Raw genomic sequence first — 12,043 nt, 5'->3', positions numbered from 1 at the left:
TCTGACCCTGAGTCAGATAGGCTTGGGCTTGATTTTTGTTTCAGCTACTTGCTATATGAGTAACTTTAGAAAAAAATAATAGGGGTCAGAGAGATAGCACAGTTGTAGGGTGTTTACCTTGCATGCAGCTGACGGGGGGGGGGGGGGGGGAGTGGCCTCTGGCTCAATTCCCAGCATCCCATATGGTCCCACAGTCTGCCAGGGGCAATTTCTTAGTGCAGAGCCAGAAATGACCCCTGAGTGCCACTGGGTGTGGCCCAAAAAATAACCAACCAATCAATAAATCAATAAAGTTTAAAAAAAAAGAAAAAGAAAAAACTTCAGTTTCCAGGGGCCAGAGTGATATAGTACAGTGGGTAAGGATCATACACACAGTTACCTCAAGTTTGATCCCGGACACCCTATATGGTCCCCTAAGCACACCAGGAGTGAATCTTGAGTGCAGAGCTAGGAGTAACTCCTGAGCACCATTGAGTATAACCCTCAAAAACAAAACAAATTTAAAAAGCTTCAGTTTTGATATATGGAATACAGAGCAAATTAATACTAGAAGTATTAGTAGTAGTATTTGTTGCTACTAGCATTAGATTTGGTGGAGAAAGGCTACTCAGTACTAAAAATTAGAATAAGCCCAGTGAGAGAAAGAGTACTATTTGCTAGTAACAAAATGTATTATAGTCAAGATGACACTCACGTCATTTGTGCCAACTGCTATGTGGAAGACACAAAGGTTTTTTTAAGGCAAGTCCTACAACTCTCACTCTTTTGTAGCTGAGGTGACTGAGCTGCAAAGCGATTCATTAGCTAGCTTTAATATGATTGTGGCTTGTATTCAGATAATCTGATTCTAGTCTGCAATTTCTAATCTTCAGGGTAAAAATACTCTAAGCCCACACTTAGAATGTACCATCTTCACCATGCATTCTCATTTGCCTTAGGAGGGAGTGAAAAGGGAAGGATAAAGGACATTGGTGGTGGGAATGTTGTACTGGTGAAGAGGGGGGTGTTCTTTACATGACTAAAACCCAACTACAATCATATTTGTAATCAAGGTGTTTAAATAAAGATATTAAAAAATAAAAAAGGACTAGCCAGGAGGATGGCAGTTTTCTTCCTCAACTTTTTACCTTCCTAGTTTCTCCCTTTCTCATGCCATCTCCTGATCTGAAAAGAAAGTTTTCGGGCATTCCTAACTGGTCATAAAATAGATAAAATGCATATTGTCAAGAGAAGTAAGGAAAAAAATAAAATGAATAATCCCAAAACTTAAAATGGTTTCAGAGATACTAGGAGTGCATGGGAGTGAGGAGACAGTACAGCAGGTATGGCACTTGTCTTGCATGTAGTTCAACCAAGGTTCAATCCCTGCATCTACATATGACCTTCTGAGCACTACCAGGACTAAACCCTGAACATAGGTTGGTTGTGAGCCCCAAACAGAAATAGATACCAAGTGGATACCAGAAGAAACAAACTTTCCCTCTATTTATTGAAACCAATAATTTCAAGTGCAGGGAAAAAACACCAACTCCCTAAAAAGAGAGAACGACAGTAGATCAAGAGGATCCTATAGGAGTGTAGTTAAACACCACAACCCTCTCAAGGATTCTAGAATAAATTTCTCCTTTCAATCTATTTTCAACACATAGGGATTCAACAAAATAGAAATACTATTTCTTGGGATACTTGTAGCTGTTAGAAATTTTTATTTTTTTAAACATTTATTTATTTATTTAGGTTTTGGGGCCACCCCCAGTGGTGCTCGGGGTTACTCCTGGCTCTGTGATCAGAAATTGCTCCTGGCAGACTTGGGGGACTATGTGAGATGCCGGAATCGAACCCAGGATCAGCCCCATGCAAGGAAAACACCCTACCACTGTACTATCGCTCAAGCCCTGAATGTTAGAAATTGTTAACATTCTCCTAAAGTCTCTAACGTTTGGAGGTACTTGGGGTCGTGCACATTACCTGTTTTTCCAACTGGACATGGGTTTGGAGGATCTGGGTAGCCCTGATCTTCACTGAAGTCCTTAGGAATGTTGTCACCTGTCAATTCAGCCACGATGTTTGGAATGTTTCCAAAAGGACCCAAGTGCTGCAGACCTTCATGTGCTCCACCTGCAGAGAATGAGGTCATTTTAGTGCAACTCAAGCCATGTCTACAAATAATCACACAGGCATCCTATACAGGCAACAGCACTAGTTCTAGGACCAGAGCAATAATGTAGAGGGTAGGGTATTCGTCTTGTACATAGCCAATTTGAGTTCGATATGCAGCATCAAATATGGTTCCCCTCCAACCCCACTAGAAGTGATCCCTGATACACAGAGCCAGGAGTAAGCCCTGAGCACCATCGGGTGTGGTCTAAAAGTGAAACTAAACAATATGAAAGCACAGGTTCTGTGTTGCAGGAAAGAAACCAGTGACCTTGCCTTCCAGGACTTGAAAAATGTAGCTGGGGAAACATACCCACACATCATATAGTGTCTCCCTGCAAGCCACATCATATACATTCTATGACAGTAATGTTGACATGCCTCTGGGAGTCATCACTTGACTGATGGGTAGGAAGAGCTCGTGAAACTGAGTGGTATTGACACAGACAAGTTAGGACCTTGGAAACTGGGTGTGGAGCTTGGCTTTGCAGTGGACGGAGGGGAAGAATGGAAGCACTTGGCAGCCAGGTAGCAGAAGAGTCAATGACAGCACGTAACAATTAGATGAAGATAAAGCCAAGGATCAACCATCTTCCTGCTGTCCTAGATGAACCGCTTGCAATGGCGATGGACTATTTCTCATCCGCATATTTTTAGAAAATAAGTGTTTGTTCATTTTTCATTTAATATTGAAGAACACGCATCTTCCCATGTGGCCTCGTGGTCTTTATTCTCACAAATGGCTATGTCATTTCTTCATCCGGTGGTTCTACCACAACATATTAATCATTCCCCATTGTGGAACATTTAATGTTTCCCAATTTACTCTCAGGATTTAATTTCTTCCATATTTTGAATTAAATTTTCTCAGGAAAGATTCCCAGAAGTCAAATTAATGGGTCAAAGGCTATGACTGTTTTATGACATACTATATTGCCAAGCTGCTTTGCAAAGCAGGGACCAATTTATACAATATCATCAACAAGATAGAATATCATTTACAACATCTTTATTAGCACCATGTTTCTACAAAGTAATTTTAATATTTTCTCGTTAATTTAAAAGGCATTTGTAAAATTAAATTTCATTTTGAATCTTTGATGGCCAGATCAAATGTTTCTCCATGTGTTTATTTACTAGTTTTAATTTTGTTTGTTTATTTGGGGGCCACACCCAACACTCAGGAGTTACTCCTGGCTCTGCACTTAGAAATTATTCTTGGCAGGCTCAGGAGACCACATGGGATGCCGAGGATTGAACCTGGGTCAGTCGCATGCAAGGCAAATGTGCTACCCGCTGTACTATCACTCCAGACACACTAGGTTTTGTTTGTTTGTTTTGTTTTTTCAATTTTTATTTTGATCATAGTGGCTTACATATCTTTCATATTAGTATTTTAGGTACATATGAACATTGAATCAGGGGAATACCCACCACCAAATTTGTCCTCCCCCCTTCCCCATTCCCTTTCTGCAACCCATATCCCCCACCATCACCCCCAGGCTGCTAGAGTAGGAGGTCCCCTCTTTGTCTAGCTTACTATCAGTGGTCATACATCTGTTTGGTCCTGGTATCCTTCCTTGTTTCTCCCTCTATTTGAGAGGCTAAGCTAGATAAATTGAGTTATGTGGTTTTGTTTGAAGGAAAGAAAGGCAATAGAATGGGGTAAAGATTAAGCAAAAATAAATAAATAAATAAATAAAAAATAATAATAAAAATATGCTGAAAATGGGTAGAATCCTTCTAGTGGCTATCAGCCTCAGTTTGAGAGAGGACTTGAAAAAGGTAATTGAAACACCATAACAATACAGAAAGAAACATCAAATTAAATATCCAGTGAGCCCTACAGCAATAAAGAGAAGCACCACACAATAGTCTCGGTTCTGAATTCAAATCAAGCTGGAGTGCAAAAAGAAAGAGAAAGATAAGATAAAATAAAATAAAATAATATTGGAGACATCAACTTCAATATCTACAACAAAATAAAGACGTCAAAAAAATCGATCCATCGATAAATATGTGGAAAAATGATTGTTTTGTGCTTTTTTTTTCTTTTCTTTTCCCCCCCTGCAATAGGCACAGTAACTATTGAGGATATTATAGATATATATCGGAGATACAGGGTTTCTCCACTCCTGAAATGTACTGTCATGGGATTAACTCTAGACTCCTCGCATGATCATTTACTCTCCCCTTGGTGCTTTCGTGGTGTATGGAAGACTTCTGCTTCGTCATGGATGATAAAATCAAACCTCTGTATCTAGAGATCTTGGTGACTGTGCAGCTCAAGGAATGGAGCTTATGATGGAGGCTTTCTTTGTGGTTCTAGCAGTTCTGCTTCTTCAGCAGACACACTAGTTTTATTTTGGGGGTTGGGTTTGTTTGTTTCTTGAATCTTAGCATTTCTTCTATCAATTGATATAAACATTATATGTAACAAAGTTATCTGGACTTGGTAATATTTTCTGTTTTCTCCGTTTTTGCTTTGGGGCCGCATTTGGCTGTGCTTAGGGCTTATTCCTGGCTCTGAGCTAGGAGATCACTTAATGCAGTGCTCAGGAGATCATTCGTAGTACAGGATCAAACTCAGGAGGACTGCTTGCAAGGCAAGTGCTCTACCCCACTGTACTGTTGCCCTAGCATGCAATTTTTCTATTTTTTAAAATTAACTCTTTAATTTATGTGAAATGTATTTTAGTGCATGTAGAATAGTTAACACATTATTCCACAAGCAGCTTTTAGATAAATCTGTCTTTCTCCACTTATTCAAGCCCATTAATGACATTTTTGTGCCCCACGCATGCATACCAAGATCTGCGCTGAGCATCAAGGCAATAAATAAGAATAACTAAATAAAGAAGAATAGCTTAACTAGGCTAGAGAAATATAGTGCAAAAACTGGAGTTTGTCACTAGCATGCATATGGTATGGGATTTGATCCCTCAGCAGCATGTGGAAAGAAGAAAAAGAACTTCTAGGATTAATCCTGCTGAATTTAGGCCTTCCAGAAGCACTGAGTAAGCCCTGCCCCTAAAAAAAAAAAAAGAAAGAAAGAAAATTTCTTTTCTTGAGCATTCTTGAATTTCTTGAGCATACATATCTGAATTCTATCTTTTCTTCTGGTCTTAATATCCCATAGCCTCAACAATAATCACTTTCCCAGCACTTTGAATAACAGAGGCTTCCAACTTACCTTAAAACACAATCACCTTTTGGCTGAAATTTCAAAGTTAAGATATCAGCAAGGGGATTTCTGAGAATTATGTTATGGGTGATTGTCCTTCCACTGTAACTTTACCTTGTCCTCTTTCTTTGCATCTTTGTTCCCATAATTAAAAATAAAAAATTAAAAAAAAAACACAATCACCTTGAATTACACATAAAAAGAAGATCAGAATCAAAAGGTGAGCTGGAGATATTATTCAATGGGCTGGAGCACATTCTGCTTGCAGAAGGCCCAGGTTTAAGGGCTGGCACCAGAGAGTCCCCTGAGCACACCAAAAGTGACTCCCCAAAACAGAATCTGGCATAGCCCTTGAACAGCAGGAAGTATGGAACCTCCCTCATCACTCACTCCAATCAAAAGGTGCCTTACTTGACTGGCATGAAACAGAACTAGGATCTAGGTAAAAGAATCCACACATTTACCATCCCAAGAAGTTTGCCCAGTTACACTGTTACTTGTGCTCTGTTGGATGGGGCTCACTTCTCAGGAGGTGCCATCTGACACACCCCTTCTTCGATTCTGCTCTTTTGGTGATCGAGTTCCAGTTGGATGCATTCACCCCCTCCTTTCAAAATACCAACAGATTCCATAAAAATGTGACCAGTTCTTAGTATAGTGGGAATCATTTATTTCTTTGAGATGACTGCATCACTCTGTCTTCATTTATTACGTTTGATTATAGTCTATTCCAGATTCCTCTGGTCTCCATATATAGAGCACACCAAATGGTTGAGTAGTTTTGTTTACATTATTTTCATTGTTTGGAGTAAGAGCAAGTAGCCTGCAAACTTTCTGCATTTCAAAGGCATTATTTTTATTTCTTTTTTTTATGTGAACAAAAACAGACTTAAAATTAGGTATATATCCCCATAAACATTTCATTATTGCCAAATTCTCAACCATGTTAATCACTCGCTTTTATTATGCACATTTTGTCTTTTTTTTTATTCTTAGGCTACACCTGGCAGTGCTTAGGGGTTATTTCTGACTCTGCATTGAGGAATAACTCCTGGAGGTGCTCAGGGGATCATATTGGATGTGGGGGAATCAAACCTGGGTCAGCTGGGTGCAAGGCAAGCACCCTACTACTTTACTACTGCTCCAGACCCTAATTTTATCTTTGTAATCTATTACATTCTGATTACTATATGTTAACATCTACAGTTACCAATAAGTACCTGTCAATCTTTTATTTCTTTTCTTTTCTTTGTTCACTTTCACATTTTGATGCTATCATGCATCAAGGGTATAAATGTGAAAGGGTATAAATAGGAATACCTCATATTTTCATTTTATTATTGATTAGCAGTTAAGTAAAGAATTTACTGACAAAGGCTATTTCAATTTAAGTTTCTACTGTTAGCATTGCTGCTCTCATTTTACTTTTTGCACCGACAAATCTTTGGCCATATATTACTATTTCTATCTTTCTGACTCTTCCTGATGGTTTATCAAATTCTTAGGGTGATAACTGCCTTCTGAAACCTGGGGATTCAGATTTATTACCCCCACCACCCCAAGGCCTGCACAAGGTTCAACACACAGAGGAATGCGCACTTGGAATTGATATATTTGAAATGTTCATTCTATTCTTGGCATGTTAACCACCACTGATACTGCTATAGGGCTCACTCTTTGGTGTGTCAATACATGTCTCAACTTTTGAAAGCGCCCTCACCTAAGTGCCAGAATTGTCCAACTTGGCTGAAGGGAGAATGCATGTCTTAATGCTCCATTAGTAATTAATGAAGGAAGCAAACACAGTTTCCTTTATGGCAAGCCTGCCAAGGTTCTGTTTACCTCTGTGCACCAGTGCCATGAAAATGAATACAGCACTTGTGATGAACTAACAGATGTTTAGCACTCGGGCAGACACATCCTAACACAGGCTCTTTTCAAATTAGATTTAATGACATCCAATAAGGAAACATTTGCTGAGGGCCAGGGATGTGGCTCAGCAGTAAAGTATGAGCCTTGCGTGTGTGAGGCCCTGGGTTCTACCCCTGGCACCATTTGGGTGGTGATAGGAGCAGGGGAAATGTGTCATGAAGACTAGAAAAGAAAGATTCACTGAGATAGTAACTGGGACATATATAGAAGTGAAACTAGTAACTTGAATTGTATAGAAAGTAAAATAACTACATGGAGAACAGAATTACAAAGTCATATGGCTGAGTGCAAGCAAATAAACATGAGCTATCTGGGTTATTAGAATGCTAAATTATGCCTGTCCTTTGCCCTTAACACTAAGCCAACCCATACTATGATGTGTAGGATTATATTATGCCATTTCCACCCATTTCCCTTCCTTTTTTGTTTGTTAAAATGTTGTTTGTATCAGGGGCTCATATCTCTGGTGTTCATACTTTTCAAGTGCTTATTTTGAAATAGTATCAGTTTTAAAGATATAGAGAGCATATAATACATCTCAAGACTAGACCAAATGGGGACAGATCAGTGACCAACCAGTTAAGCATAAGCCTCATGAACACTCATTTTTATACTTTATGGGAGACACACAAAGAAAGATACTTAAAATATTAGGCAGCAATATAAGGCTTACTCAGAATGCAACTAGGATTCTAAGAGGTAGCACAGGCATGTAGAGAAGATATATTTATCTCAGAAGACCTAGATAAAAGACTTCTTGTAGGAAGCAGCATACAAATAAAGATATTGATGTTACAAAAGATACAAATGTGAAGACATCTCTCATACTTCATAGTAGAGTCTTCATTCCAGTTAGTTATTCAAAACAAAAAAATGAGTCTCACATCTAGATGCCTCGTTATAACTCATTGTGGCATAGATAATAATTATGTAGACTCGGGAAACAGTAATCTTCTACGGAAGAGGTAACATTGGCATTGAAGCATGAAAGAACAATTTATTTGTATAGGCAGCAAAGGAAAAAAACAATTGAGGTGAGGGCACAGAGATAGATGGAAGTTTGAAATGTCTGAGTATCAGGGATGAGCACTGTCAGTAAAGGGAGGACTGGGAATGGGGAAGATTTCTAAGCAGAAAAATCTGAATTGATATAGCAATAAATGGAACCAAAACTTTCTGAGAATCAGATAAATGAAATAATTAGACATTGAGGAGCCAGGTATATGACTTAAGTGGTAAGGCACATACCAAGCATGTTCGAGGCTCTGGGTTCAATCCCAGGCACTGCATGCTACCACCTGCTTTCAGCTTCACCACTACCTGGAATAGTCCCACCCTATCCCCAGCATGACTAGGTGTGGCCCCTATTAAAAAATAATTGGATGTTGCCTAGAACATTACATTAGCAATAGCTCAAACCCTTTGTTTCTACCTAGGGATACATTTCAGAATCACTGATAAAATTTTAAAAAGTTACAACCTTCCCTATTGCTGATCCACAAGATCCAAGTGTCCTTCTGAAGACCACTGTACAAATACACATTAAGAAGTCCTCCTGGAGGGGCCAGAGTGGTGGTGCAGCAGTAGAGCGATTGCTTTGCACGCAGCTCACCTAGGATGGACCATGGTTCAATCCCCCAGCGTCCCATATGGTCCCCCAAGCACAGGAGCGATTTCTGAGTGCATAGCCAGGAGTAACTCCTGAGTGTTACTGAGCGTGGCCCAAAAACCAAAACAACAACAAAAAAGAATACCTCTTGGGTTGGAGAGAGATTATAGAATGTACAGTACTTGCCCCACATGTGACCTAATTCTGGTTAGATTCCCACATTGAATATGGTCCCCTGTCATGTCAGTACCACTGAGTACAGAGTCTGGAATGATCCTTGAATACCACTGGATGTGATCCAAGCCCCCTGTCCCCACAAAATTAAGTCCTTGGAGCTGGAGAAACAACAGAAGAGTCTGAGCATACTTTAGCATGCAGGATAGGATGCAGACGGCCTGGGTTCAATCCCCAACACCCACATTGTTCCCCATGCACTGCCAAAAGCAATCCCCAGACACAGAAGAGGGAGCACCAAGGAGCACCATTGAGTGCTCCCCTCCCCAAACACAAACAAAACAAACAAGTTCAGCTATCAGGTTATTGCTAACATCAGAGAATAGGGGTTAGGGTGGCCATGATATGAGTAGAAATAAGAGACTTCTAGCAGCACAAAAAAGGGGCATGCATAAACTCCATGAAGTTTTCTGTTTCCAGAGGACTTCAGATTTGAAAAAGTAATGCCATTAGGTTATAGACATGATCTTTCATTATTGTTTATAAGTTATTTCAGAAAAGAAATTCTAAACTGTGGTACTTTGTCATCTACTTTTTTCTTCCTCTTTCTCTCATTTAATGTTGGGTCACACTCTGTAATGTACAGGTCTTACTCCTAGCTCTCTGCTCAGGGATCATTCTTGGAAGGGTTTGGGGAGTGGGTGCATATGTTGTAGAGAGATTGATCCCAGGGAGGCTGCATGCTGTACTATCTCTCCAGCCCTTATTAATAAAATTCTGTCTCAGACACAGTACTTAATGTCACTGGAGTACACAGAAAATATTTAATATTTAGTTCTTGCCAAATGAATTTTAAATCCAGTTTCATATACATAAACAGTTTAATTTCCGAGGTGAGCTGTTCAATCACTGATAGGTTTCCTTGCCATTATTATGGCAAAAAAGTGCCAGCCAGTGATAATGGTGAGAGGCAATAGAGATCAGAGTAAACAGAAGCAAAGGAGGTGTAGGTTAGTCTTATCTGGGTATGACTTTTCCATCTTCCCCTAGGTTTGTGCTGAAGTTCTACATTAAAATAGGAGGTTTTTCCTCATGTTAGAAGAGTTTTCACACTTTCAGATCTTTTCTGTGTGCTTAACTTCTGTCTCTTTTACATGCTCATCTTTTTTTGGCTGAATATTCAGCAGAAAGGTTTGAGCCTGTTGATTTCAGTTGGTGATATGGTCAACTTCAGTTTAATTCCTTGTCATTAATGGACTTTTCCACTGATCTTCTGGGACTACTGGCCAGGGTCTAGTGCCATAAAGGGTCAAATGTATAGTAAAAAAGGAAATTATTTTGGTGTTGAACTGTATATACAAATGTTGATTTATAATTATGATAAATACCTAATGGCTATGTTTGTTATAAATATCACTCTATAAAATAGTAATATGTTTAGCTTCAAACACAACTTTCCACCTTAGAGATATTGAATATCAGTTTCTAGTATCTATAAAATAAAATAAATACCTGCTAATCTAAAATTTTTAGCTCTCTAGGTAGTCATGAACTCTTTTGTTGGCTTGGTTGGTTTTAAGGCTGTTCATTTGTAAAAGCTCTGGTATCATATTTTAATGTTATTTTACTATTTAAATATGATGCACGAAACGATATCTGATCCATTAGGAGTTGAATTTTGTTTATAAGAGGTGGTCCAATTTCATTATTTTACATTTGGCTTATCAAATTTTCCTACACTATTTTTGGAAGATGTATTCTATCTTCCACTTTATGCCCTTGGCTCCTTTGTCCTAAATTAATTGTCCATAGATGGAGGATTCAGATGTCAGAAACAAATCCATAAAACACGTAGGAGAAAACATAGGCAAGACAGTCCACTTGATTTGCATGGAAAATAGAAGCAAATATAAACAAATAGGATTACATCAAACTAAAACTTTCCACACCATGAAATTATCGCTAAAGCAAAAAAGACATACTACGGAATTGGAGAAAATAGTTGCACATCATACATCTGACAAGGAGCTAATATCCAAGTTATATAAAGCACCCACATGACTTGACAACAAAACAAAACAAAAAAACATCAAAAGATGAGATGAGCTGAACAGACGCTTCTTTAAAGAAGACATACAAATGGCCACCAGGCCTATGAGAAAAATGCTCAGCATCACTTCTTGTCAAGGAAATGAAGATCAAAATGACAATGGAATGTCACTTTACACAACACCAAGAACAACAAGTGCTTATGGAGATGGAGAAAAAAAGGAGCCTTAATTCATTTCTGGTCAGGCTGTGAACTGCCCCTATAACAGTATGAAATTTCTCAAAATATCAAAATGTAAAGTACCATACAATTTAGGAATCCCATTTTTAGGTATCTATCCAAAGAATAACAACAACAAAAAACAATCAGACGTTTATGCAAGCACACCTATGTTCTCTGAAGCACTATTAGCAACCCTTGCTCTAAGGAGCCCTGCCTTCATGCTCACCCCTGAGAGGAGTCCCAGCACCCTTTCATCCTCAGGAGAATTCTGCAGGGAAAGGAAGCAAATCCCTTCCCTAAAAGGTAAGTGTTGACAGGACAGATGAAGCAGATAGGTGCCAAACAGCAGTCCCTCCTCCAGGACAGGTAGGGTTGTGTGTGTGTCTTTTTAAACATTTATTGATATCCCTCCATTGTTGTTGTTGTTATTTGAGTCTGAGGTCTCATATGCTCAGTTGTGTGCTTGCCCTCTTGGTTGTGATGCTCACATATTCTGACACTGCTCGAGGGAGTCACACTCTGGACTGTGGTTTGTACCTGACACCACATATTCTACTGGCAGTGACTGGAGGAACAAGCTCCTGCAGGCTCTTCTGCTGGCAGGCAGGTGCTTTTAACCAAAGAACCAGCCCTAGGACCTGAAGAGCTTTTGTTTGTCTGTTTTGTTTTTTGGGGTTGGGTTTTTGTAGTTGTTGTTGTTGCTGTTGTTGTTTGG

General features: G+C 39.2%; 1 protein-coding gene across 3 annotated transcripts in view; it reads right to left on the bottom strand.

Moving 5' to 3' along the window:
- SCG5 (secretogranin V) overlaps positions 1–12,043 on the bottom strand; it is a 239,057-nt gene that overhangs the window by 19,467 nt on the left and 207,547 nt on the right. For all 3 annotated transcript variants that reach the window (XM_049789808.1, XM_049789806.1, XM_049789807.1), the window contains one exon: positions 1,969–2,118. In XM_049789808.1, the coding sequence (XP_049645765.1) occupies positions 1,969–2,118 (150 nt within the window). The remainder of the gene's footprint in view (positions 1–1,968; positions 2,119–12,043) is intronic.

Source organism: Suncus etruscus, chromosome 16 (genome assembly GCF_024139225.1).
Source record: "Suncus etruscus isolate mSunEtr1 chromosome 16, mSunEtr1.pri.cur, whole genome shotgun sequence".
Classification (NCBI taxonomy): Eukaryota; Metazoa; Chordata; class Mammalia; order Eulipotyphla; family Soricidae; genus Suncus; species Suncus etruscus.
This window is presented reverse-complemented; position numbering and strand designations above follow the sequence as displayed.